Genomic DNA, 27,743 nt, shown 5'->3' with positions numbered 1-27,743 from the left:
CTCCCCATATGCCCACAATAGCCGGGGAGGGTTGGGTCAGGCTGAAGCCAGGAGCCCAGAACTCCATATGGGTGGCAGGGGGCCAAGCACTTGAGCCTGCTGACTGCCAGGGTGCATTAGCAGGGAGCTGCATCAGAAGCTGAGTAGCTGAACCAGCCTGGGCATCCCAAACGATGACTTAGTCCACTGGGCCACACTGCCCACCCTGAACATGTCTTTTGATTCCATTTCTCCATGAACTTTCCAAAGTACTCTCATATCCATTTGCTAGGGCCAGGTGCATGCAGTTCCTCAATTTTGGTTCAAAACAAACAAACAAACAAAAAAACCCAAATTGATCTTCATAAATTGACCAACTCATTTCTTGTATTCAAATTTGAACACTTCTTCTACTTGGGTATTCTTTTTTTTTTTTTTTTTTTTTGACAGGCAGAGTGGACAGTGAGAGAGAGAGACAGAGAGAAAGGTCTTCCTTTGCCGTTGGTTCACCCTCCAATGGCCGCCGCGGCGGGTGCGCTGCGGCCGGTGCACCGCGCTGATCCGATGGCAGGAGCCAGGAGCCAGGTGCTTCTCCTGGTCTCCCATGGGGTGCAGGGCCCAAGCACCTGGGCCATCCTCCACTGCACTCCCTGGCCACAGCGGAGAGCTGGCCTGGAAGAGGGGCAACCGGGACAGAATCCGGCGCCCCAACCGGGACTAGAACCCGGTGTGCCGGCGCCGCTAGGCAGAGGATTAGTCTAGTGAGCCGCGGCGCCGGCCTCTACTTGGGTATTCTACCATCAAGTGGAATGGGAATCTCGGTCTTGCAGGTTGGCCGTGGAGCATCCAGCCAAGGAGGCTGGCTTTCCTTTGGCTGACTTTTCCTTCATGCTGTGATAGATAGGCAAATCTAAGACACAAGGTGATGCAGTAATTGTAAGTGAAGACAACAGACCCCTGGAGATGCCAAAGTTTCATTTTTTAAAAATAAAGATTTATCTATTTATTTGAAAGAGTTACACAGAGAGAGAGAGAGAGGTCTGCCATCCACTGGTTCACTCCTCAATTGACTGCAACAGCTGAAACTGTACCGAACCAAAGTCGGGAGCTTCTTCCAGATCTCCCACAGGTGTCTAGGCGCCCAAGCACTTGGGCCATCTTCTACTGCTTTCCCAGGCCATAGCAGAGAGCTGGGTTGGAAATGGAGCAGCCAGGACGTGAACCAGTGCCCATATTGGATGCCGGCGCTTCAGGCCAGGGCATTAACCCGCTGAGCCACAGCACTAACCCCAAAGATTCACTATTAAAAAGAATGGCTTCCGGGGCTGGAGTGGTGGCATAGTAGGTAAAGCTGCATCTCCCGACACCAGCATCCCCTGTGGGCACCAGTTCATGTCCCTGCTGCTCCGTGTCTTTTTTTTTTTTTTTAATTTATTTATTTGAAAGGCAGAGTTACAGAGAGGCTGAGGGAGGGAGGGAGGCAGACAGGGAGGGAGGGAGAGAGATCTCCCATCTGCTGGTTCACTCCCATTTACGGCCACAATGACTTGAGCTGGGCTGATCTGAAGCCAGGAGTCAGGAGCTTCTTCCAGGTCTCCCACACAGATGCAGGGGCCCAAGGACCTGGACCGTCCTCTGCTGCTTTCCCAGACTATTAGCAGGGAGCTGGATCGGAAGTGAAGCAGCCGGGACTCAAACCTATGCCCATATGGGATGCCGGCACTGCAGGTGGTGGCTTTACCCACTATGCCACAGCGCCAGCTCCTGCTCCTGCTCCATTTCTAATCCAGCTCTCTGCTAATGGCCCAGGAAGAGCAGCAAAAGGTGGCCCAAGTCCTTGGGTCCCTGTCTATGTGGGAGACCCGGAAGAAGCACCTGGCTTCGGCCTGGCCCAACATTGGCTATTGCAGCTATTTGGTGAGTGAACCAGTGGATGGAAGAGCAGTCTGTCTGTCTCTCTCCTTTCTCTCTGTCTTTCCCTCTCTCACTCTAACTCTGCCTTTCAAATAAATAAATCTCTAAAAAAGAAAAAAACAGAAATCATGGGTGTGAGAGTGTTGGGGCAGAGGGCAGAAACCAGAGGAGTGACATTGACCTTGGTCCCCTGTGGAGGGAGGAGGCCTCCAGCAGCAGTGACCGCCAGACCCATACCTGAGGTTCTGATGATCCTTCCAGGTGATTTCTGCTTCTCGTTCAGGATAGTCACTGGAGGCCAAGTACCCTGGGGTCGTCCCTGACCCGGCTCAGCCCCTACTGCTCATCCCCCAACCCCGATTCCGTGGCATTCACCTGCTGCTCTCCTTCCCCACCACCGTGGCCTGCCCTCAGCTCCCTGCCTCATCCACGGTAGCCCCACTGTGCCCTGACCCTCACAGTGCTGTCTCCAGTTCTGCTCCTTCCACTCTGCGTTTGCACTGAAGCCAGGAGCCCTGGAGAATGCAGATTTGCTTCTGTCGCCCTCTGCCCTCCGTCATCACCTCTTTCACTAAACCTTTCAGTTCAGCCCACTGTCCCACTGTCCTCATCACAGGAAAGCCCGTGGGGCCCTCTGTGACCTACTCGTCCCCTACAGCTTCCCTACGCACACACACACCTGTGCGTCTGGTGTCTGGGGGGCTGTGACTGTGCTACACTCACGTGCACCTCCTCGGTCATCCCTTTAGACCTCACTGCTTTAGGTCCCTGAGCTGTAGTTTTCCTGTCTACAAAACAGGCCTAGCCCCAGTTGCCTGACAGTAACTCGGCATGTTCCTGAAAGATTCCCTTGCTGTCTTGTATCACAGTTGAGTTATGCATGTTTGTGTTAACGTGGAGAGAACTCACAGGCACACAGTCCCGAGTCTTCCCACCCGGAAGCTCAGCATGGCTGTCCCCATGCAGCCTGCCCTTCACGCCTCTCAAGGAAGTTGTGGGATTTGGAAGCTGCCCGTCTTGTTCCTTCTTATTTCTTTGTTCTCTCTTTTGTTATTAATAATTTTTTCAATATATTTTCTAGATGATTATGACTGGTTTATAAGAAAGGGGTTGGAATTTATCCATGTATTTTTTTTTTCCAAGATTAACTTATTTGAAAGGCAGAGGGTCAGAGAGAGAGAGAGACACTCTTCCACTGTTTCACTACCCAAGTGGCTGCAACATCTAGGGCCGGGCCAAGCCAAAGCCAGGAGCCAGGAACTCCTTCCGGGTCTCTCACATGGGTGCAGGGGCCTGAGCACTTGGACCATCTGCTGCTGCTTTCCCAAGCACATTAACGGAGCTGGATCAGAAGCAGAGCAGCCAGGACTCCTATAGCCCTCAGATATGGGATGCTGGCATTGTAAGCAGCGGCTTAACCTGCTGTGCCACAAGACCAGCCCCACTGATGTTTCCTCCCCTCCCCTCCCCTCCCCCTCCCCTCCCCCTCCCTCCCTCCCTCCCTTCTTTCCTTCCTTCCTTCCTTCCTTCCTTCCTTCCTTCCTTCCTTCCTTCCTTCCTTCCTTCCTTCCTTCCTTTTATTCGAAAGAGTTACACAGAGAGGCAGAGAAAGAGATCTTCCATCTGCTGGTTCACTCCCCAGTTGGCGCAATGGCCAGAGCTGCGCTGATCTGGAGCCAGGAGCTTCTGGGTCTCCCACATAGGTGCAGGGGCCCAAAGACTTGGGCCATCTTCTGCTGCTTTCCCAGGCCACAGCAGAGAGCTGGATCGGAAGTGGGGCAGCTGGGATGCGAACTGGCGCCCATATGGTATGCTGGCACTGCAAGTGGCAGCTTTAGCCATTATGCCACAGGGCCAGCCCTTCCATTGATGTATTCCTAACTAGCCTCTTTACTGTAGTCCAAAAGGTTTTCTATTGATTGTTTCCAGGTTAGGTATTCCTGTTATTTGCAAACAATCATTTTGTCTCCTCCTACTCTTGAAGGGAAACCAGGGAAGAGATATAGTTAAGCTTTTGAGTGCACTGTTCAGAAGAGAGTTGACCTGGGCAGCAAAAGGAAGCCCTGTGTGACCCTGGAAGTGCTGTGGGGGAGGCAGTGAGAAGTCCCCGATGGTCTAGAATGTCCTAGAATGGACGCCTGGCCGAGAAGCAGGGGAAATGCTTTGCGGGTTGTGTCACTGGTCGTCTTGGGTCTTGGTGAACTTGCATAGTCTTCATTGTGTTGTAATCCCTATGCCTATGGAATTAGTCAAACCTGGGTTCAACGCTCAGGCCCAGCACCTAATAGCTTTGAAACCTTAAATCGCTAAATGTTTTCGAAGTTCCTGTTTGTTAATGATAATAATGGTGAGGATGATAGCAATACTAGTCTACAGTGCTGTTAACAGCGATCAGAGCCGACGTACGCAAGGTGAGGCGTGCCGCGCGTGGCCCCAGCAGCCCCTCACTCAGTGCCAGCCGTGGCGGCTGCTGCCCTCCTCAGACACTGACAGAGCCAGAGAGCTCCCTTGCAGTCCCCCTTCACCCTGCCCTTAAAAGTCGCCGGACTCGGAGCTCCCTGCCCCTACCCGCCTGCCCCGACTCCTCTTCTTGCTGAGCCTCTCGCCCTCCCAGGATCCTTCCTCTCTCAGCTCCTGTTTGGCCTCTCCATCTGTCACCATCGTCTGGACCCCCCCAAGACCTTTTGTCCAAGTGCCATCAAACCATGTGCCCACCTCGTTTCTGATACCTCGGATCAAGTCCTTGTAGCATATCCAGATGTCCCTGGGTTTCGCTGTTTCTTATCCAAAAGGAAGTCCTGGTGATTCTTTTTTTTTAAATTTATTTGTTTATTTGAAAGACATAGAATTACAGAGAGGCAGAGGCAGAAAGAGACCATCCACTGGTTCACTCACCAATTGGCCACAAGGGCCGGAGCTGCACAGATCTGAAGCCAGGAGCCAGGAGGTTCCTCCAGATCTCCCATGTACTGCTTTTCCAGGCCACAGCAGAGAGCTGGATCAGAAGAGGAGCAGCTGGGACTCGAACCGGCGCCCATACAGGATGCTGGCACCGCAGGCAGCGGCTTTACCCACTATGCCACAGCATCGCCCCCAGTAATTCTGTCCTAAAATGTGTTTCAAATCCTTCTGCCTCCACTGCCATCACCCCATTCCGCGTCACCCTCTCACCTCTTAGCTGGATGTTGTGACAGTTTGCTCAAATGGTTGACTTTCCTTGTACTTGGACACTGTACCCCCAGTCCAGTCCCCACACAGGGGCACAGTGTAGTGTAAGTGAGATTCTGCCACCTCTGCTTAAACCCTGCACCTGGGAGAAAGCCCAGCTCCTCCCTCCAGCTTCCAGGGCCCTGCAGCACCTCTCCCTGATGCGGTCCTCTCGCTTTCCTTGCTCTCCCTGGCCAGTTCTAGCCACAGAGTTTGCTAGAACGTCCATCCCGGGAGTCCCCGAGCACTCTGTGCTTTGCCGGCTGGAGCTCTACATGCAGGTCTGGGGCGCTCGCCTCCGCTGCAGGCCATGGACGCAGCTCCCGCCACAGCCCCGCATTTCCTTCCTTCCCAACACTCGTCCGGGAGCCGTCACTGTTCCACCATGTGACTCCTTGAGTGTCTATCTCTTTCATTGGCCTGTAACCTCCTTAGGGACAAGTGTGTCCGTTGTGACCACTGGTATAGTCCCGGCTTCTAACCAAGTACTGGTACCGGGTGTTAGCAGAGAGCAGAGAACAGGTGGCTTCTCTTCAGAACCCCACCTGAAGCTCATGTCTATGCTGTCTCATCCATCGGCGACCCGAATGGTGTCAGGAGTGAGGGGAAAGAAAGCCTCCCAGCCATCTTGCTGATGACCCCAAATTTTGCCACCGAAAATTTATTCCTGTAGTCAAAATCTTTCCTTTGTCTAAAGCATGCGTCTCTGTAGCATGAGATATATACTCATTCAACTTTGGTTTCTTGGGGGAATCTTTGGGTTGGGAGAGAAAAAAACCACAATCACTCCCATTTCCACTGGAAGAAGGTGGGGTTTTCTATGAGGACGCGGCTTTCTGTTGTCAAACAACAGAGCAGACCTTTGCTTATTCCCTAGTGCAACTCCGGAGAAAAGTGTGCTTTTGCCCAGCTCCACTTCCCATGCCGGGCTGAAATGGATTCGAGGCTGCTGGCCGGCTGTGGATTGGCTGACCTCCCTCTGTGGCCCACGTCGCCGTGGCCCAATGGGTAGGACTGTGGGGCGTACATGGACCACAGCAGCTTCGACTCAGCCCTGAGCCACAGCCCTGCTTGGAACAGATGCCTTCGGAGGGAGCTGCAGGCACGCCGCGAAGCGTGTCTGGGAACGCCTCCGTAATAAGGCAAATGTTTATCGAACACTTACTGTGTGACAGACGCTGTTCCCAGCACACTGTTTACACTACTCTTTTAAAAAATATTCTGTTTATTTATTTGAAAGGCAGAGTTACAGAGAGAGAAAAGGAGAGAGCGATCTTCCCATCCACTGGTTCAGTCCCCAAATGGCTGCAATGATCGAGGCTGGACCAATCCAAAGCCAGGAGCCAGGAGCCTCCTCCTGGTCTCCTGTGTGGGTGCAGGGGCCCAAGCACTTGGGCCATCCTCCACTGCCTTCCCAGGCATACCAGCAGGGAGCTGGATTGGAAGTGGAGCAGCCGGGCCACGAACCAGCGGCCATATGGGATGCCAGCACTGCAGACGGTGGCTTTACCCCGCTACACCACAGCGTCGGCCCCTATTTATACTACTGTTATCCTCAGTCCATAGGTGAGGCCCAGACAGATTAACTAGCTTACTCATAGCCACACACAGGAGAAATGAGGGAGCTGGGATTTGAACCCAGGCACTGTGCTCAAAAGCCATGGGCTTGCCCATTCCTTGCATGACCGGGAAAAGAGGAGATGGTGGCATTCGTAGGCGGATGAGGATGCGAAAGCTGCTCCATTGACCAGAGAGAGGGAGCAGTGGTGGCTTTCCTGCATCCACTGGGCCAGCCCCCTACTTAGGGTGGATAGGGGAAGAGTCCCCCCAAGGAGGAAACAGCTAGGGAGAAGTTTTCACGCAGGCGTGGAGTGGGAGTGGGAGTGGGAGTTTTCTGAGGAAGGGGTCTGGGTGAAGCCCTGGGCCCCCACGGTTTGGCTCTAAGGAAGGGACTGTGTCATCAGACGCCAAAGAAGTGGAAGCTGTAAACAGACCATGAACTTCATCCAGCAGTGAAGACTGTCGCGGGTTAGGGGCATTAAAAGGAAACCGTGCTTTGGAAGACTATGTATTAGCCAGTCAGATTTGTTAATTCAGATGTGCATTGGTAGAAGCAGTAAACAAAGCAAGGTGTCATCAGACCCCTCTCCAACGTGGGAGGAGAGCCTTCCTCCGGTCCAAGCCTGGCGGGAGCTCCATCAGTTGGCACATCTGGCAATTTCCATAAGAACCGGGGTTTTCTTATCCTGCTGCTTGGTGGAGAAGCCTCGTAACGCTAACAACACGGGGTGTGACCGGGTCCTGGAGTGTTACATTCAGGGCCATGCAACAAGCACAGAAAACCAGCAGGGCACACCCAGTTAGCCGGCACAGGGGCGGTGGCGAGCAGATGGCAGGGCCTGGTGGCCGGCGCCAGCGGCACCAGCAGCGCCAGCGCACTGAGGTCCAGCTGCGCACGCGCACATACGCTTCCTGCACGGCACGGCTGCAAAGCTTGGGTTTCCAGCGTGAGACCTGAGGATGGGTGGGAAATCGCCAAAGCAGAAAGGCCTCAAGCCAATTATGCAATTAGCCAATAGCCTGTACTGGCCTCCACCCTCATTTAGATAAATTTGGAAACCATCAGTGAGCCCTTGAGCCAGACTTTCTTTGCGAGGAGCAAGTCAGACCACACAAACCTGCCTCGCGCGGTGCAGTGAGGGCGTGGGATGAGTGCCGCTCTCCAGCCCCGCCCCCGCAGAGAGATCTCTGCCTGTGTGTGGCCTGGCGAGGTTCTCTTTCCGGTGGGGGACGGGTCCCCGCTGAGGGTGGCAACTGGAGCAGGGACCTGGGGGCCAGGCTGCCCGCTAGGGGTGAGGGGAGGCGCACCCCCAGCTTATTGCAATCTGCAGAGGGGATGTTAATTAGCAAAGACCGGAGCTCAGGGGGAGGAAGATGACCTTTGGGCCCCAGCAAGGAGAACGGGGCTCCGGTTGCTTTTATCCGAAGCACTCAGAGTGCTTCCCACGTATCTCATTTATCCTCACGGCACCCCTGAGAGGTAAGCTTGTCTGAGATTTATACAAAGTTATGATTATGCCTACAGATTGGAGTTCCTGACTCTGTGTCATTCTAAACCTCGAGTCTCATCCCCGTCTCACTTTTCCTAACATAACGAAACCCTCCTGGGGAAGGAGACGTCTGGGGCTTTAGCCCAGCCAAGGGGTGATCTCCCAACCTTCCTCTTTTGTTGTTCTTAAGTTTGATTTATTACTTAGCATTCTAGCCAGGCTCGATGGATGTTCAGAATATTATAAATAATGTGGATTGAAAAGATTGTGCTGAAATGTTTATTGCGTTCTTAGAAAGAGAAGGCAGAATGGCGCGGAGAGTGTGGCTGTGGGGAAGGAGGGGTGCGAGGAGGGAGGGAAGGCGAGGCCAGCGCCTAGGATGTTTTACTGTGTCCATAAAAGACAGCGCTCCGCAGGAAAGAGCTGCTATTGCAATGAGGCCGTCAAGAATGCAGAAGTGTTCCAGCGGTCGAACCCTGTACCTCCAGAATGCGAGGCCTGTAAGGAACCAATCATTAGACGTTCCCTCGCTCGTTTGCTCACCAATGATGCTCCAAGAAGGCCAGGAACGAGGGCTGCCTGTACCCTAAAGCAGGCTCAGCCGTGCACCAGCTTTGGGGTGCCCTGTGGGGGGTGTCACACACAGCCGTGGCTAGCCAGCAGCTCCTCCTCCTGCCTGTGCACTGTTAGAATCCAGCACCGTTGTTCTCAGGAGCTCCTAGAAACACAAATGTCACCCAGGACCAGGATCCCTGATGCGAGGGAATAACAGCACACCGGGCCCTGGGCACCCAGCAGTCCCCCCGAAGCTCTGGTCGGGCCTGCTTCTCCCCAAGTTCTTCCTCCCTCGAGGCCTTGCCCTGGGTTCCTGTGGTGGGGCGCGGAGCCAGGTCCGAGCTCCTTAGTAGCCAGGGCCATCTGTGTGGGTGCGATGCCCTGTGGGAAACTCTGGCGACCTGGCCGAGGTCTTCCTATGCGGTTGTCTCTATTCCAAGCAACAGCAGTGTCTTGGCGACTCAAGCGGCTGCCAGGGGCCCTGCAGACCTTCTAGGAAAAAAACCGTGCCTGTCGGGAGTGAGGCCGAGGGAGTACTGGTGTGGGAAGGGGCTGAGCGGTGACGGCACCCCAGGCCACCCCACCTCACAGGGACAGTCACCAGTCACCGGGTACCAGCCTTGCCGCAGGACAGCAGCCATCCTGTTGCCTGGCAACCCCCATCCCGTTATCTTGGCCATGCTCAGCCAAAGCTGCAGGTCTTCCTAACGGGTTAACAATGATACTCCATTTGCGGTGTGGAGATTTGGACCCTAACTTATAAACCAGCAGTTCTCTGTCGGGAGCACCACAGGAGTCACACGGCCCGGCCCCTTTTCACTTGCATTTCTTTTCTTTTTTTAAAGATTTATTTATTTATTTTTAAGCCAGAGTTACACAGAGAGAGAAGGAGAGGCAGAGAGAGAGAAAGAGAGGGGTCTTGCATCTGCTGGTTCACTCCCCAGATGGCCATAATAGCCGGAGCTGCACCAATCTGAAGGCAGGAGCCAGGAATTTATTCCGGGTCTCCCACATGGGTGCAGGGGCCAAAGAACTTGGATCATCTTCCACTGCTTTCCCAGGCCACAGCAGAGAGCTGGATTGGAAAGTGGAGTAGCCGGGACTTGAACCAGTGCCCATGTGGGATGCTGGCACTGTAGGGGGCGGGTCTACCCACTACGCCACAATCTCTGGGCTCCCCAGACCCCGCTGTGAGCAGCTCTGAACACCAGCATTCCCGACAAGGGGTGGTTGTGGCGACTTCCTCCTTGGGGATGCCTTCCAGCGGAGGGGGACGGAAAGCCTCGGGGAACAAGCGAGATGCGACCTGGAGTGGACACACAAGGGTCCACGTGGGTGAAGGCTCCGGGTCCAGGCCCCCTCTCTCAGGAGGAAGCCCACGAGCACCTGGTGAGGCCCCAGCACGTCACCCACTGGGGGCTCTCTCGGTCCAGTTGAGGGTGGAAGGGTAAGGACCGGATGTTCCTCCTGGAGACTCTGTACTAAGAGGGCTGCCGCTAACGGGGAAGCCCCTGAGTGTGGACTGGCGATACTGGCTGCACTCACCTAACCTGGACCACTTAGAGTTCGTTCCCACCGACGCTCGCTCATCACCTCTCTCCCCAATCACCTCATCTGCATACTCATTCGCCCATGATTCAACACGCTTCCCAAACACTGTGCCATTCCCGCTGCTAGAATATTCCTACATGAGCTACCCACCGAGCAAGAAAGCCATTTCAATGAGATCCATTCTGCCTACTCTTCATATTCCAAGTGTAAACCACGCGCCGCTAGCCAGTCAACCAAAACACACATCCGCGCTAAGGACGCACCGCCACCGTGCTGCCTCGGGCAGCTTCCTTCAGTGCTCCACGGCGAAGCCTGGCAATGTGGCAGCCGTCCTCGTGTGAGGAAGTTCGCTCTGTGATGTGCACACAGCAGCGGCCTCGCTGCTCAGAGCGCAGCGCCGTGTTTATGTGACCTTTGTGCCAGGCCCACATGGCGACACGCTAGGGACACAGACAAGGGAGCACACGGCCTGTTTTCTCGCAGAACTCGTGGACTCTCTAGGAAGGCAACTCATGAACCCAGGTTAACTGTAAATGCGACCAAGTAATAGAGTTCGTTTCGGAAATGTCTGAATTGAGTTTGCAGAAGCAGCTAAGGAACAGCTTAGTCCTGAGACTGCCCTGGGCGTGGGGACAGGTGGTGTCCCTGGGTGAGGGTGGGGGGGCGTGGTTTGGAGCTAGCGTCGCGTGCCGGGTGCGCGGAAGCTGAAGCAGCGGTGTGAGAGTAGGTGGCGCGCTGAGAGCGGGAGGCCGGGGCGGGAAGACTGGACCGTGACCCTGGCAACGTGTCGGGACTGGACCTTCTTCCTCTGCTCTGGGAGGACTTCTGAAATCCCTCACCAGCCAACGGCTCTCTCGCAGCCAGGGCTGACTTTCTGGATGCTCTTCTACTCTTTCGCAGCAGAGTGGCTGATGTGTTAATATCACCCTTCACCACCTTTTGTTGTGGGCACTGGCGACTCGCGTTTGAAAGGCAGGTATTCTGTGTCTGTCATGGGCACTGCCCTGGACTGCCTCACGTGCACCCAGGACACACAGCTGTGGTCATCAGAGCACCTGTTCCGTGCGTGTGGGCCGTTAAAGCACCTTGCACATCCCACCTGGGTTGCCAGTCCCCGAGAGTGACTGCAGCCACACTCCAGGCCTGTTTCCCAGTCTTCCAGTGTGGCCACGGGGAACCCCTGGGCCTCAAATACTTCTCTTCCTCCTCCTCCCCAGGGGACTCGCTGCTCAGCAGTTTCAGGCTAACCATATTCTAGCATTTACAGCTTAGGATCCTGCTCCTGTGTGTCACCCGGAGGCCCGGTGGTGGCCTTGTCCAATCAGCTCACAGAACCCATGAGTCTGTGTCTCGGTGCTGTGGGGTCGGGGTGGGGAGGTCAGAGGGCACCAGTTCTCCCTCCAAGTTTTCACTTGGGAACGCCGGGCACCTGCTGCTACCCTGAGAGCGGTTCCGAAGGCGGCTGTCTCCCCAGGCGAAGGTTGAGGGGTACTGCTGCCCGTGGGAGGACGCCTTTGGGGGGTGGTGAACAGCATCTGAGGATCATGCCGACTGGAGGTGACCTCACCGCAGCGTCCCCTGTAAGGAAGGGACCGGCTCTCCCTCTGCAGCGTGGACGCACGCATATTCACACCACACACTCGGCGTGCGAGAGCTCCGCAGGCTGGCTCTCCCTGTCGCTCCTGTGTTAACCTGTCCAAGGCCCGTTTTCCCCCACGATCCAGTGCAGGGCAGCTTCAAAACCTCACTCCACTGGTCATGGCGGTGCCCCCAGGGCCCGCCCAGCCGACGACTCTGGTCCTGCTACTAAGGGAGAGTTAGTTGTGGACACACACACACACACACACCCCGCCGCCCAGCGTCTCACTGCTGGGATTCTGGCAAGCGAGTGTTCCAGGGTGGAGGACATGCGTCCGTTCTGATGGAGAAAAGGTGAGAGCCATTTTCCCGGAGTCTTGTGAATTGAGGTCCTTTCATGCATGCGGGCACGCAGGCTGCCGGAGAACCGTGTGTGAGCCTGCATTTCAAACTGCCCCATCCCGGTAGAGTCCTGAGTGAGCTACAGAAGGTTTTCCAGAAAAGCCTGGCGGCCACGTTCCATTGTGTGGAAATCAGCCGTGGCCAGGGTCAGGAGGCTGACCAGTTCTCCCTAGAGGTCCCTTTGCCGGCTGCGGTGTTGCACACGGGGTTGTGGGCAGCAGTGTGGACTGAGTGATGCTACAGGTCACAGAGTGCAGGACGCTTCCGACCGTGAATGCCTCTTCTGTGGCCAGAGGAATCTGTGCCAGGTGACAGCAGCAGCCTTGCCAGGTGAACAGGTACTGCGCGCCAGGCCATGCGCTCAGCCCTGAACAGGTGCGCCTATTTGGTTGCCACGGCAACTCCGTGAGCTCAGGGTTATTAGGCTGAGCGAACTGGGTCCCCTACCCCGTGCAACAGAGCCATGGTCTGTGTTCGCAGGGGGCCCTGCAAGAGCTGGGTGGCTGCACTGAGCGGCCTTCCCTGGGAGGGAGCCTGTGTGCACAGCTGTGTTCCCGCAGCCAGCTTCCCCAGCCACGGCGCTGGGGGTGAGTGGGCCAGAGAGCTCCAGACCGCTTGGTGGTGACCCCTCAAAAGCAGGGGTGAGCTTTTGAAGGCAGCCGAGCCCCACTCGGGACCAGCCTCATAGTCGCACTAGTTACGACCTATAGCCCCGTTATTTGGGAGAAGCCCCGCCCTCAAAGCGAAAGGCCCGGCTCCAGCCGCTCCCTGGCGAGCCCTTATTTTTCTCTTCTGCCCCAGCCCTGCGCGGCCCTCGGTTATATACAGTCGGTGTCACCTCAGGAGGCTGAGGGAACGCTGAGATGAGGTGAGGGCAGACGTGGCCTCTGAGAAGACAGAGTGGCCGTCCCCTCCCAGCACCCCAAGTGCAGCGCACGTAGCCGAGTTCTGCCAAACTGGTGACGTCTGGCGTCCGCCCTTTCATCCTCCGCCTTCCGCCCCGACCTGGCTCCCCTCTGCATTTCACACCCAGCTGGTGGCCAGCGCCTCGGCAGCACTGAGCCAGTGCGGTGATGAAGTGCGGTGGCCCCCAGTCAAGGCAGCAGCCATCGGTTTCAGGATCAGATGTGTCCTCTGGGGCACAGAATGGTCAAAGCGGGCCACCCGAGCCATGGCTGGCGTCCAGGAAGCAACACGCAGGCTCTGACCGCACGCTGGACGGCCCCCGTCCCCACAGACCAAGCGCCTACCAGCTTGCTGGCCAGCATTCGCCTGTCCTGGAAAGTGCTGGAACCCACTGACAAGCCCTTCCTCTCCAGTTCCTTTTTCTACACCCCATAATAAGTGCCCTTTCTGTTTCCAGCTGTCATTACATCACCCCTCATTCCAACCAACTTTCGTAACGTGTTATTTCGGAGCTCACATGTTGTTAACGCTCAACCATGGCAGTTTCCCCGATGCCACGGAGGAAGGCACCCCGACCTCACCCGCGGCGACTCTCCAAGGCCCGCCGCAGGATGGCGGGGTTCTGGGAAGAGTGCGCGCCCCCTCCCCGACCCGCCCTGGCCTGGGTGCCCCCGCCCCAGCTATGGCTCCGCGGTGGGAAGATGCAGCCACACCGTTCGTCCTTTATATCGCACAACACCTTTAAGCGCATTACATAATGTATTTATTTTGGTTTTTGTTTGCTTGTATCGGCTCCACACCCCCACCCCTCCCCACCCACGCACGGTAACGGCCGCTTTATGAGGGCAAGGATTTCTATTTGGGTTTTATTTTGTTTTTTAAAAAACTGTTTATTTCCAGCCCTTTTTTTTGTTTTCTTAAAGTTTTATTTGTTTATTTACTTGAAAGGCAGTATTGGAGAGAGGGAGAGACAGGGGAGAGGTCTTCATCCCCTGGTCCCTCCCCCAGGTGCCCACAACGTCCCAGGCTGCGCCAGGCCAAAGCCAGGAGCCAGGAGCACCATCCAAGGTCTCCCACATGGGTGGCAGGGCCCATGCACTTGGGCCATCTTCTGCTGCCTTCCTAGGCACATTAGCAAGGAGCTGGATTGGAAATGGAGCAGCCAGGACTTGAACCAGCGCTCATAAGGGATGCTGGCATCCCAGGCAATGGCTTAGCCCACTGCGCCACAATGCCTGCCCCTTCTTCCTAATTTCCATTCTGCTTAAGAGCCTGTGGAAGAGCAGCTTGGGCCCCCTCCGTGTGGCTCCCACCCAAAGCACAGTGTGCCTGGGAGCGCAGGCTGAGGAGCAGTCTCTCACCCTGAAGTCCTGCTTCTGTCACAGCTTTCTCAGCAGTGGCCTGCTCTTCCTTCTGCATCTCTCAGGGGCTCTGTGAAAGTAAGGACCAGGCGACACCTCCCCCTGGGTGTTCAGGAAGTGATGCCGTGCATCTGCCACCTCGGACGCACGGAGTAGGCGCCCTTGTTGCACAGCTGCAGTGCCCACGTGGTGCATAGGAGATTCTCTGGTGTGCGGGTTCAAGGTCGGATGCCTCTGTGTGAGCCTGGTGGCCAGCCCTGGGATCAGGAACCACTAGGAGATACAGCTCCTGGTAGGCTGCCTCTGTTGTCTGTTTGGCAAAGGTTACAGGCAAGAAGGACCAGCAACGGGATGGCCCAGTGGCAGCAGCGAGCGTCAGTAGGGTCCACGGGCCAGTGTTCCTGGAGGACGCGACACTGACGTTGGCAGGGTTATCCGTGGCAACCGGAGCATGAGCTGCCAGCAGATGCCTCTCCAGGGTCCATCGCGCTTCCCTGTGGAGATGGGCTGCCCTATTTAGAAGCCAAGGTCGATGTTCCCAGAGTGTATTCTTGCTGCGAGGAGTTGGAGGACAGCCCCCTCTTCCCCCTCCTCCACTTGCAGGGAACCGGGGGCCCTGGATCTTGCGAAGGTTTCCCTTTCCGCTACACCGGGACTCCAGAGAGATGCCGCACGGACCCCTCCCCTGTACCCCTGCTGCCTCGGGCAGTGCCTGGGAGGCCGTCACTCACTCAGCACTTGCTCAGTCCAAAGCCACCACAGGGATGCACGACACTCAGACGGGTGTGAATTTTCCCTTTCCTGACTGTGTCTGGCGTGGAGATCCTGGGTCATTTGTTGATGAGACACTCACCAAACAGCTCGCGGTGTAACGTATGTAATGGATACAGTGGGTATGTAAAGTGCTTAGCACCAGTAGTGGTTGTGGACGCAGCTCTTGGGAGCAGCACTGTGATGGCAAAACAACGCATTTCCCTAGGACAGAAACCTGGAATCAGGAGCTTGGGTTTAGGTATCGAACTTGGGTTCGATATGGTGATATGGGGCACGGGCGTCTTAACCACTAGGCCAAACGCCCACCCCAAGATGTTGTTTTGAGGTTTGGAGCTATTGTCATCCAGTAACCTTCCACATCTGGGTCAAACGGCTTGCATTCAACAAAATCCGATGATGGGCGTTTGATGTGACGACAGGTACTATCTCGACAGCTGTGCCTCCCTGCCCTGCCTTCCTCTACCTGAGCGAGGGCTTTGGCAGCAGCCGTGCCCTCACAGCACCACGCCAGGGGGTCTGTAACTGGGGCCTGATGATGTATGCCACCCCAGACAGGGACAGTCTGCAGTGGGGGAATCCATAGCCTGTCTGGAGCCATCCAGGAATCTTTTGACACTTGGTCTAGAGGGAATTGTCAAAAACAAGATGTCTACACAGCAGAGTTCCTGTCTTTTCAAAGCAACTTGAACCTCTGCCAGACCCCCAGACAGATTCGTATCCCTAAGGGAAGCACGCGGCACACGAGGGGATATTTCTTAGCAAGTATTGATGCGCCAGAGAAGGGGCGTTAAATTATTGACTTGACATCCCCTAATACTCTGTTTTTAGTTGCTGATTTGAAGGATTATCTGTTTACAATTGAATTCTGCTGTTGGACTGCGGCGATGGCTGGGCCGGGCTGGACTTATTTAGGAACGGGAAATTAATAACCCTTTAGGGGCACAGATGGGACCCAAGGAGCCAATGAGCACTCTGTGCGTGGGAAGCTACAGTCACGGCTGAGGGTTGGACCGCCGTCGTCTGCAGAGGTTCGTGTGTTTTGACTCGTGTCGGGACGGGGCCGACTCTCTGCCCCTCCCGTGGCAGGCACACAGTGAGCCGGAAGTGCCTCTGCACACCCCCTGGACCCGACACACGCAGCAGCGGGCAGTTCCCATGTGGGTAGCTCTAGCCATCTTGGGTGAGTCGTATGCAGGTTAGCGCACCGGGGCGGCATGGCCACCTCTGACCCTGTTGCTGCGAACTCTTTGGCCCTGGCCACGGAGACGAGCTCTCTGCTGACCAAGTGTCGGCCTCCCCCTGGCTGGGGGGCTCTGATGGCTGCTTCAGAGCCATGTGATACCCGGCCAGGTGCCTGTGCCCTGGACCCCAGAGCCCAGACTCCAAAACCTGCCTCTCACTAGGCCGCCCTCTGCCCCGCCCTGTCTCTCTCAGCCTTAATTCCTTTTCATTTCCTGTTTCTGGGCCAGTCCTGTCTCTCCCTCATCCCAGCCCCCCCAGTCCTTTCAGGTCCCCTGCCCTGGCTCCTACTTCCTTCTGGCTCACTCTGGCCCCCAGCCGTCTCTGCCCACAGCGCCCTCACTCCCCACTGCTGCCACCTTCTCCACGCAGTGCCGAGTCACTGCACAGCGTCACCCAGGCCTGGCCTTGGGACGTGAGGGCTGAGGCACCGTGCCAAGGCAGGGGCCCCTCTGCTCCCAACGTCATCAGCACTAACCCAGCCCCATCACTCTCGGAGGCACAGCCTGTAGCCAGTGCCACGCGCCAGGCCCTTGGGCCTCCCTGCAACAGCCTGTGGTCCTGCGTGACCTTGGGAAATGCACACGCCATCCGCGTGACGGCCAGCAGCAGGCTTGGGTAACTGGCTCTCAGAGGCCAGAGAGGGCCAGGCTGGAGTCTGAAGGCCGGCGCCCTCCCAGACCGCAGCCTCAGCCAGAGGCGGCGACTGTTTATCGCATGCAGCCAGCGTGACACGAGAAGGAGATAAAGTGAGGAGCTCTTTCATTCCAGGGTTTGTCTACTCTCGTTCACAAGCAAACACGGGCCCGTCCTATCTGGCGGCCGACGTGCTTTTGCCTCGCCGTGTTTCTTGGAGCAGCACGCTGCCGCTTGTGGGTCACCAGCCACGGGTCCCCACCTCCCTGCTGCAGGAGGACTGTGGCCAGCCCAGGTGGACTTCTCCCACCCTTGCCTCCCAGTGCCCTGGGCTGGCTGGGTGCTCTATGATGCACCCTCCCCAGGAATGTGGCCCTCAGCCTAGCAGTCCCCTGCCCCGAGGCTCCTTTGATGGAGAGGTTCTGCCTCCAGCCTCGGGAGCTTTAGCTGCTGTTTTCTTACCTGTCCGGGGGAGATTGCTGTCCTGTAGCCTGCTTGCTTCGGTCGGCGACTCAGGCACCACTGGGCATCCACAGTGCACGTACCCAGGGGCCTCACAGAACTCTCACTGTGCCCTCTGCCCTCAATAAGCGGCTGCTGTTTTCCTCTAACCTTGCATTCTGACGTTGGTTTGCGTTGACTTCCTCCTCCTCCTCCTCCGTTGAACCCATCGCCCTGGCCTCTGCTTCCTCAAAGGTTCCTACACTTGGGGTTTGCACTGCCTCTCGCCTGGTGTACGCTTGCCTTTTGAGTCGAGCCAGGGTTTGATCCGGCACCACTGTCCTTCCTGTCCTTCCTGGGACGGCTGTGGTCAGATATTCCACCGTGAACCTGACGCCCGCCATCCCCACCGGCCCCTGGGCTTCTGTACTCAGTGCCACCTGGCTGCTCCTGCTCCTGCTTTTCCTGTTCATTCACAGCAAATGACATTTTATTTTCTGTTGTTAAACCGAGAGACCAGCTCTCTTGCAGGACATTTAAGAAAGTTAAAAAAAAAAAAAAAAAAAAAGCATGAACTGACACATCCTGCACGCATTTACAGGGTGCAACATGACATTTCGGTACATGTCCGCGGCATAAGGACCGGATGAGGCTGGTCTGCGTAGACGCCGCCTCAAACACGAGCCACCCCTAAGCATTAGGAGCGCAGAATCCCACAGGCTGGCTCCTCTGAGTCACGTGAGGAATCACCATCGCGCACCGTCGCCCTCCCACGGGTGTTTCTGTAGCACCTGCCCCGCGCAGGCAGGACGGCGTTCTGGGGCGTGCATGGCTGCCCCTCGCCGACCCGCCCACTGTGTTCCGGCGGAAGTGCGCCCACTGTGTTCCGGCGGAAGTGCCGTGTCATCTTGGCGCGTTTCAGTCTCGTTTCACAAATGCCAGACCCAGACCCAGAGAGTTGAGAACCTGCCCGCCGTCTCACGGCCAGTAAGTGAAGTCGGGTCTCCCCACGGGGCCACACCACCGCATCGCACTGCAGGATCCGTGTTTTTGGACCCCAAGTAAGGCCGTAGTCATCAGTCACACTCCAAGGATGGCGGCCGGTGCATTGAGCGCCACACCTGTGTCTTTGCCGTGAAGGATGGCAGGGGAGGCAGGGTCTGGATGGGTGGAGCACTAGGACCCCAGCCCAGCAGTGAGGGCTTCAGCCAGCCTCCCAGGGTGCAGCGGACAGAGAGTGTGAGGTCTTTTAGGGATGGGGGGTAACCCCGCAGGGCTGCAGAGGAAGCCGCTCCAGGAGCCCCCCCGGAAGCCAGAGGAGGCCTTTGCACTGTTTCATTATTTGCAGGGTGATAGCATTGTAGAGCCGTGGGAGGGAAGAGGGGCCCCAGCAGAGGCAGGTGCTTGGCCCCCGGCCCCAGCACTGGTGTCTGCATCCCCAGGGCTCCACCGACAGAGCAAATGCAGCCCCAGGTGGGGCAGGTCGGGCCAGGGCCCAAGGTCAGGCACAGCTAGTTCCCTGGCCAGCCCGTCTGCAAAGCCCTGCGTCCAGACCGCTCTTCTCTCTGTTTATTTACCCCAGACTGGGATTAGAGGGAACATTTACATGAACTTTTGAAAACAAATATTCCAGTTGTGTCTCCTCCTGCTCGCTCCCCACCTCGGCTCAGGCGTCTGCGGCAAGAAAAAGAGAGAGAGAGAGAAAAAAAAGAAAACCTGTTTGGTCAGTGAGAACCGACTGGTTAATACATAAGCAAATGTCACCGAGGAGCAGGCACAACTGGAAAAAAAACCTACAGGCGTCATCCGTGGGCAGCCTTCTCCAGAGGTCGTGCACGGTGCAGGGCGTGCTCCTTGAGCCTTCCACTCTGGTGGAAGACCCGGATGGAGTCCTCGGCTCCTGGCATTAGCCTGGTCTTGCCCAGCCCTGGCTATTGCAGGCATTTCGGGAGTGGAAAGGGATTGAACAGTGCAGACGAATATGCGTCTTTAAGATTTACTTATTTGGGGGGCCAGTGCTGTGGCGTAGCAGGTGAAGCTGTCACCTGCAGCGCCGGCATCCCATGTAGGCTCCAGTTCTAGTCCCAGCTGCTCCTTTTCCAATCCAGCTCTCTGCTATGGCCTGGGAAAGCAGTAGAAGATGGCCCAAGTCCTTGGGCCCCTGCACCCACATGGGAGACCCGGAAGAAGCTCCTGGCTTCAGCTACGGCAGTTGCAGCCATTTGGGGAGTGAAGCAGCAGATGAAAGACCTCTCTCTCTCTCTCTCTCTCTCTCTCTCTTTCTGGCCCAGTCTCTCTGTTACTCTGCCTTTCAAATTAAAATGAATCTTTTCTTTTAAAGATTTATTTATATTTATTTGAAAGGCAGAGTAACTGTGTTGAGGGGCGGGGAGAGAGGGAGAGGGATCTTCCATCTTCCATGGGCTGGTTCATCCCTTTCCACTCCCGAAATGCCTGCAACAGCCAGGGCTGGGCAAGACCAGGCTAATGCTGGGAGCCGAGGACTCCATCCGGGTCTTCCACCAGAGTGGAAGCATCCCAAGCCCTTGGGCCATCACCCATCACCTTCCTACACAGGTGAGCAGGAAGCTGGAGCCAGCATTCCAGCGTGGCGTGCGGCTGTCCCAAGAGGCAGCCTAGCCCTCCGCACCCCGGCACCCACCACAAGATCACGTATCTTAATCCCAAACACCCTCCCCCCCAGTAGCGGGCAGGCAGGGTAGCAAAACTAGACAAGGAGACTTCCAGACCATCCACCTGTGGTGCCAGCTCCACTGCCTCCCCTCCCCCAGTCCCCTGCAGCTTCCAGGGAGAAGTGGCCAATCCAGAGATCTGCTCCTTCTTTCTCTCCTCTTCTCCCTCGAGGAAAGCCAGACTCCACATCTTCCTGTCCTGCTCCACGTGCGGAAGCACCCGGAGCTGCTCCCCACCCGTGGCAGAGTGGCAGCCCCGGTCCCCAGTGCCTCACCAGGAACATGATGGGCCGTTAATCCAGGTGAACAGTCTTGGGCAGTGTCTGTCCCCGAGACGCTGCGCGTCACGTCCTCTCCCCGGTGTGAAAAGGCGTCTGTTTGTTTCTTTACGTCTTCTTTTAATTGCCATGAGCTGGACTTGTAAATATCCCAAGTGGCTGAGTCATGGCTCGTCTAGTAAACTGACCGAAGGAAACGGACATCGGTCGTCCACTCTCTCAGCGCTGGCATCCCAGGCCTGCCTGCCCGCAGAAGGGACTCTGGAGACGGGGAGGGAACATGGTGCCAGCGGTAGCGGCGTGGGAGCTGAGAGAGGTGCGCAGGAGACGGGTGCTAGGGTCTGGGCAGAGAGCTCTTGTTGTCTAAGAAGTTGGCAGCTTCCCAGGAGCTCAGAGCCTTTCCATGTTCTGAATGCCGCATCCCCCCCCCCCCCCGGGACGGACACTTGGAGGCCCCAAGGTTGGAGACAGTTCTGAGGCCGGAGCTCCCTCTCACTCGAGGCCGCGTGGGAGGCGCGGTGCTGGGGGAATGGCCGCCCGCGTCCGCCAGCCTGGAAGCAGCAAACCCTCTGTGGTTGTGCGTGCTGCTGCTGTTCTCAATGCCGCCTCCTCCCTTAGCGATGCTCTCCGAAATACGTGCAGAAAGGGGGGGGGGGGTGCTGGGAGCAGGTGAAGGTACGGACAAAGCCAGGCTGCCCGCGCGCGACTGTGGTTCAGGCTGGGCGCTGGCTCCATCCCAGTGCGCTCGTGTCTACTTTCGCATTTGTTTAAAATTTTCCACCATCCAAAGTTAAGGTAGGAGGAGAGAAAGAGGGACTAAAACGAGCTCTTCGGCCCGCAGAACTAGGGGCGCTCTGCGTGAGGCACCCCCACTGTGTCGTGCGTGGGGCAGGGCGCCCCAGACCGGCTCCACAGGCACTGAGCGGGAGGAGCCCAGGCAGCAGGTTACCAAGGAGAATTCAGGGAGCCCGTATCTCTTGCTACAGAACCCAGCACGCGCGAGGCCTCAGCTTTCCTTGGGGCCCAGATTCCCTTCTAAAACGTCCCTCAACAGAGAAGGACTCCACTGAGGAGGGGGCGGGAGCCGTGCTCACGTTTCCAGAAAGCCAGAGAAAGGAGGCGTGCCGATGGATGCCTCCTGTGGGACCCAGGGCGACCCAGAGGCCGCAGCTGGCCTTGGCTCCTCATGCCCGCCGCCCGCCACCTTCCTCCGTGCACCCTCGGCTCACGCCGGCTTCCCCAGGCCCACAGCGGAGCTCCTCGCGGGGTAGGGGTCGGGGAAGGGGGGACCCCCGCGTGCTCTGAAAGCACTGGCGATGTAGAAGCTTCGTTTGCATCTGCTCTGTGATAAAAGGCATCACGTGTGTGCTAACCGTAATTCCAGCAGACCCGTCCGCCCTCCCACGCGTACCGCGCCACTCAGGGGCGCTGAGCCCGGAGCGTCGCCCTGTCATCCCGGGGCCTCTGCAGAGCCTGCCGCTGGGTGTCGGCCACCTTTGAATTTGTCACCAATTGGCCTCCCTGACAGATTTTTCTCAGCTTCTGCTTCCCTGCTGACAGCCACGGTGTCCTTACTGTCCCTTCCAAATATTGAATGCAGGGAGGCACCTAAAAGTTCGTGGAAAATTCACATAACCTTTTTATAAATGAAAGATTCATTCATTTATTTGAAAGGCAGAGTTACAGGGAGAGAGAGAAAGAGAGAGATCTTGGATCCACTGGTACACTCCCCAGATGGCTACAACCCTGTCAAGGCTGGGCCTAGCCAAATCCTGGAGCCAGGAGCTCCATCCGGGTCTCCCATGTGTGTGGTGGGGGCCCAAGACCTTGAGCCATCTACTGCTTTCCCAGGCCGTTAGCTGGATCGCAGCCAGGACTTGAACCAGCACTCGTGTGGGATGCTAGCGTCGCAGGCAGCGGCTTGACCTGCTGCACCACAGCGCTGGCCCCCACTTAGTCTTTCAGTTCTATTCGTCCAAGAACTTCCTGAAGCCCCCTCCTAGCCTAGGCACCCCCGCCTCTGGGTGGTCTGGTTTGCAGGATTTCAGCTTCGTGGTGGGGCCCAAGCACCCCCACAGGAGTGTTTCACTCTTCCCTTTCAGCAGTGTTGCATAGACCGCGCGAGTTAGTGAACCTTTTCTTATAGAGTCAGCCCTGTATGAGCCGATTGTGCCCAACTCCGGGCTGCTCCTAACGTTCTGAGTCCATCTGAGGTAGGTCTGGGCGGAGCCACGATGTGTGTGAAATGCATTCTCGACTTAGGATAGTTCCCACTGACGATGGCTTTTTGAGAGTATACGTAAGATATATATAAGATAATCGTATGAGGGGGCTTCAGAACTTTTGAAAAGTAGAATTATAGACAAGTTTAATTTGGTACAAAGATATTTTGAAATCCATGAATACTAAGGGCTTTTCAAAAACTTTACCAAAAAATGTGTATTATGAACAAACTATGCATGGATTTAAAAAAAATTTTTTTTTGCACCAGGACAGACAATTGGCACAGCTGTTATGAGACCTTGTGGGACACCGCCAGCCTCTGTTGCCGTAACTGGGTTCAAATCCCGGCTCTGCTTCCAGCCACAGCTTCCTGCTGCACACCCTGGGAGGCCAGGTGGTGTCTCGGTTACTTGAGTCCCTGCCTCCACCGTCACGGCAGATCTGGATGGGGCTCTGCCTCTCCGGGCTTTGGCATTTGGGGAGTGAACCAGCAGATTGGGGGAAAAAAAAAAAATCTGTCTCTTTCTATCTTTCAAATACATCCATAAAATTTTTTTTCCAAAGCTTTTACTGTCCATAAAAATTTTTTAAATATTTTTGCACCAAAATGAACTCCTCTTTAATCCCACTGCACAAGCTTTCCGAAGCGCCCTCACAGAGGGGCAGAGAGCATGGCTAAGGGGTCAGGAAAGCCGCCCTGAGGAGGGGACACTGGTGTCTCAGGTGGAAGGGACAGCACATGTGACAGCCAGGAGTGGCCGGAGCCCGGGCGCTGCGGCCGGAAGTGCAGGAGGCCTGGATGGCTGGCGTCGGCGCAGGGTGTGGCTGCAGGGGCTGCAGGCCCCACTGAGCCACCCTGGGGTCTGGGTCTCAGTTTGGGCCAAGGGAGGGCTCTAAGCCAGGAGGCAGGCCCGACCTGACTTAAATTCCGAAGCAGCGGCCCCACGCCTGCTGCGGTCCCAGCCCGAGAGCGGAGCTGCTGGTGCCGCGAGGCCTCTCTCCGCTCGTGTGGAGCTCTGTGCGCGTAAACCGAAACCAGATGGGTGTTCTTCTACTTCCCAGGCAATTGTTGGGCGCGATCCCTCGCTCTGCCGCTCCCACACCCAGCGTGATTGGAAAATTCGGGGTCACTGCTGCCCAGAGCCCTCGCTGCGCGGGGAGCTTTCCAGCCTCGGGAACAACCCCCGTTCCTTACACGCCTCTCTCATCATCATCATCGCTGCTCGCTGCCTCAGACGCTCAGTGCCCCCACCCGCTCTGTCTGCCTTCCCCACCCCCAGGATGTCGGCACAACCCAGCCCAGCGGGGAGCAGATTTGTTCTCAGACACCACACGCGTGGCAGAACGGCCAAGGAGCGGTGGGACTCGTGGTCAGGTGGATCGGGGGGGTGGGGGGGAGCTGCAGGCGCTTTGGAGGCAGGAAGGGGTGGACTCGTTCTGGTTCTGGCGAGAAGGTGGGCTGAGATCACACACGCACACCCACGCCCTCGCTGCAAGCGTCTCAAATGCTGGCTGAAGTGCTAACGGCCCCACCCACAAACGCTGATGCAGGGCTGTGTCCATCAGGAAGCAAGGACGGCCCAGATGAAGAGCGCTGAAAACCAGAACCCAGAGTGGATGAGGCCATGCTGGGGCCGGGCGGACGTCCAGACAAGGCACGGGCGTTGCAGGCCACGGCGCTGGGTCCCCCTGCCGCCTCTCGCTCCCCCAACCACCCTTTAACAATGTAACAGCCATCCTGAGCTCAAGGCTTGTGCAGAAACCCACCATAGCCAGGTTTGGTCCGTGGACCGCAGTCTGCACACCTGTGATGCAGCCGAGGCGCCTGTCACCTGCCAGGGAGGGGAGCAGACCCAAGACCCCGAGCAGGGAGAGACCCTCACGCCACCAGATCATCAGCGAAGGAGGCCGCAGCACAGACAGCACCAGGCAGCCTGCCAGGCTGTTGTCTAGACCTTTCTGGGTGCTCACAATCTTGGGGACACTGTGTTCACGTTTCGGGTTTAAGATGGGCCTCATCTCCCCAGCACCTAGAGGAGATGAGGACGGGATGTAGGAAGTCTGTGAGCTTAAGCGGAAAAGCCAGTTGCACTGTTGTTTTCATTAACATTTAGCGTTTTCTTCCATTACAACCCACCGTGGTGTTGGCAGTGCCCATTGCTTTGTCACTAGCAGAAATCAGATATTTCCGTAGCAAAATAGAGGATGAGACGTACCTATGGGTAGAGAAGCATACTTCTGTGTATTTGGAAATTCAAGAAGGTCAGAGAGATTGTTGTTGGTATTTTTTTAAGTATTTAGAAGTTAGAAACTGGCAGTGAAATTATCGCATATCAAAATTTGTAGGCTTAGGGGCATTTTTAAGGAGAGTGGAAAATGAGTTAGTTTTCAAGGAAATTGGAGGAGGGACAACAAAGCGAGTTGTAAGAACGTCTTTGGGGTTAATAAAAATAAAAGCCAAAATTTGTAAAACAGCAGCTGCCAGGGACGATCCACAGGGCTGAAACTCGTTCTTGGAGAAGATGAATTGGTAGAAAAGGAGGACGCACGCTTGTGGCGAGGGTGCTGAAGAACAGACGTACTGCAAATGCAGAGACACGAATGGCGTTTAAGTTGTAGGAGGACCTGGTGGACAGTACGCCCGTCATCTTGAGAAAGCTGGCTCTTTCTAGAACCATGTAATTTAACCAGACCAACTCGAGGAAAAGGGAAAACAGGACTCCCAACAGGAGACATGGACCCCGGCGTGCCGCCAGGAGCCCGAGCGGCCAGTCATTCCTCCATTCATTCGACAAACTCTCTCGAGTCTCCACTCCAGGCGTTGTTGGTAGATGCTGGCAGCAGAGCAGTGAAAACCCCGTCCTGCGCCTTTCCTGTGATGGAAGAAGGGTTCTTTGATTGTCTCAGTCCAGTGTGACAGCCACTGGCCAGCCCTGACTGTTGGGCTTGTGCAGTACGGTTAGTGCAACTGAGAAACTGAAGTTTTGACTTTATTTTTTTTTATTATTATTTATTTAAAAGGCAGACTGACAGATCTTCTGTCCTCTGGTTCACTCCCCAAATGCCTGAAGCAGCCAGGGCTGGGCCATGCCAAAGCCAGGACCTCGGAGCTCCATCGGGGTCTCCCACATCGGTGGCAGAAACACAAATACGGGGACCCTCATCTGCTGCCTCCCAGGTCCATTGGCAGGACGCTGGATTGGAAGCAGAGGAGGGACTCAATCCCAAGCACTCCGGTACGAGAGGTGGACTAACCCTCCTGTGCCACAGCACCCACCCCAGCTTTGGTAACTTGGTTTCTATGGCAACACTGGGGCAGTGAGCATGGACGGCGGTGAGCTCCTTGCACAAGTGCCATGTGCTCTTGGGCCCACTTCATCAGTGCCACGTGAGGGAGCTGGCAATCGTAAGAGCCAGACGCGTGGCCCCGTGCAGGAGGGCAGAGGCTGCACCTTGTGTTCCAGGAAACGCTCATACAAAAACCACAGATAAGAAGCAACGGCCCTCTGGTGTGTGTGTGGCGGGGGGATACATCTCCAGGTGGGGGCTTGAGGATCCTGGGCTCGGGAGGCCAGGGTGAAGCCACGTGGAGAGTGGATTCCGGAAGCAGCACCTCTCTGCTTCCTCGCATCAGGGCGCGATCCGACTGGGCAGTGGGAGTGGCCGTCTTCAGCAGCTCCTGCTCTCATACGGAATGGGAGGCCGGCCCCCCCCCCCCCCAGCCTCGGATCAGGAGGAGCCCTGCCTGAGCCCCTGAGGTCAGCTTTCCCCGGAGCCACCCTTGGGCTCGGAGGGTGCACCTCCCACCACCCACCAACGGTGTGATGCTTTCTGGCACGAGTCATCGAAAGAGGACTTCTCCTGCTTCTGTTTTGCAGGGATGATCATGGTGATCCTGCTGCTGTTTGTGGCGATAGTGGTCGTGGCAGTCTGGCCGACCAAGTGATGGCAAGAAAGGGACCCCGGGCTGTGACCCCAGGACGACGCAGAAAACCCAGCACCTTGCGGTACCCAGACCCCGCTCTCAATAAACCCCCGAGGCTCTGACTCTTGGTGTCGCCTGCGTTCTTAGTGGTTCCGGGAAGCTCCCCAGTGCACTGGTCCCGGGGTGGGGTTTTCGGTTTTGACCTTGGTCATTCTGGTGTTAGCCAAGTGCTCACTGCCCCCTGGCCGCCTGTGGGTTGCAGCCACCACACAGTGCGCCGGACACCCTGAGAGGAACTCAGTTACTGCGGGAGCTGTTGCCTTGATGTCTGTGTAGGAAAAAGCACTCAAGCTGCTTATGTCAGGGAGGGGCAGGAGTGGGGGCACATCACCCCGTGGAGCTCTGTGTGCTGGCCAGGAGTGCCCGCTGCCCCTGCTCAGAAACACTTCCGGGGACTCATGGGAGCAGCCTCCAGCCCCGGACACGCATTCTTTTTCATCCCCTTGGTGACAGCGAACCCCCAATTTTCAAGGCTGAAACATCTGTCTGAGCGAGAATCAAACCTGTTGAGTAAGTTGGGTGGGAAGCAGGGAAGTACTGATGAGGCTGAAGGGCGGTGATGAAGCTGTGGGACTCCTGCACTGGCTCTGATACGCTGTGTGTGCGCGCACGTGTGTGTGTGTGTGTGTGTGTGTGTGTGTGCATGTCTCAGAAGGAGCAGGTGCAGGAGGCAGGCCTGGGAAGCACACTAGGCCCACGGACAGGTGAGTTCTGAGCTAGAAGGGGACGGCGGGCCCAGCGTCCTTGCCTCATGGCACAGGGAAAGAGGACCAGGGTTGGTGACAGGGCAGCTACAGAGCCCAGGGTTCCACCGAGAGGGGAACGGGCGGTGGTGGGGCTGCCAGGGAGGAGCCTCCCAGGGCTCTCCCCGTGAGGACGTGCCCTGAAACGCCCTCTGGACAGGGGCTCGCCCCCGGAGAGAGTTCACTCTGGAGCCTCTGCCGATGGGGTGGCCGCCGTAGTCTCTGGCA

The 27,743-nt window shown here is 56.6% G+C and overlaps 1 protein-coding gene across 3 annotated transcripts in view; it reads left to right on the top strand.

Moving 5' to 3' along the window:
* The window catches only part of STX8 (syntaxin 8), a 304,958-nt gene extending 278,124 nt beyond the window's left edge, over nt 1-26,834 (top strand). For all 3 annotated transcript variants that reach the window (XM_070061378.2, XM_089318376.1, XM_089318375.1), the window contains one exon: nt 26,666-26,834. In XM_070061378.2, the coding sequence (XP_069917479.2) occupies nt 26,666-26,733 (68 nt within the window). In that variant the 3' untranslated portion in view covers nt 26,734-26,834. The remainder of the gene's footprint in view (nt 1-26,665) is intronic.
* The last annotated feature ends 909 nt before the right edge of the window (nt 26,835-27,743 follow it).

This window comes from Oryctolagus cuniculus, chromosome 17, assembly GCF_051225735.1.
Source record: "Oryctolagus cuniculus isolate XC-2025 breed Fujian yellow rabbit chromosome 17, ASM5122573v1, whole genome shotgun sequence".
Taxonomy (NCBI): Eukaryota; Metazoa; Chordata; class Mammalia; order Lagomorpha; family Leporidae; genus Oryctolagus; species Oryctolagus cuniculus.
The sequence above is the reverse complement of the archived record's forward strand: the minus strand, read 5'-3'. Positions and strand labels throughout refer to the sequence as shown.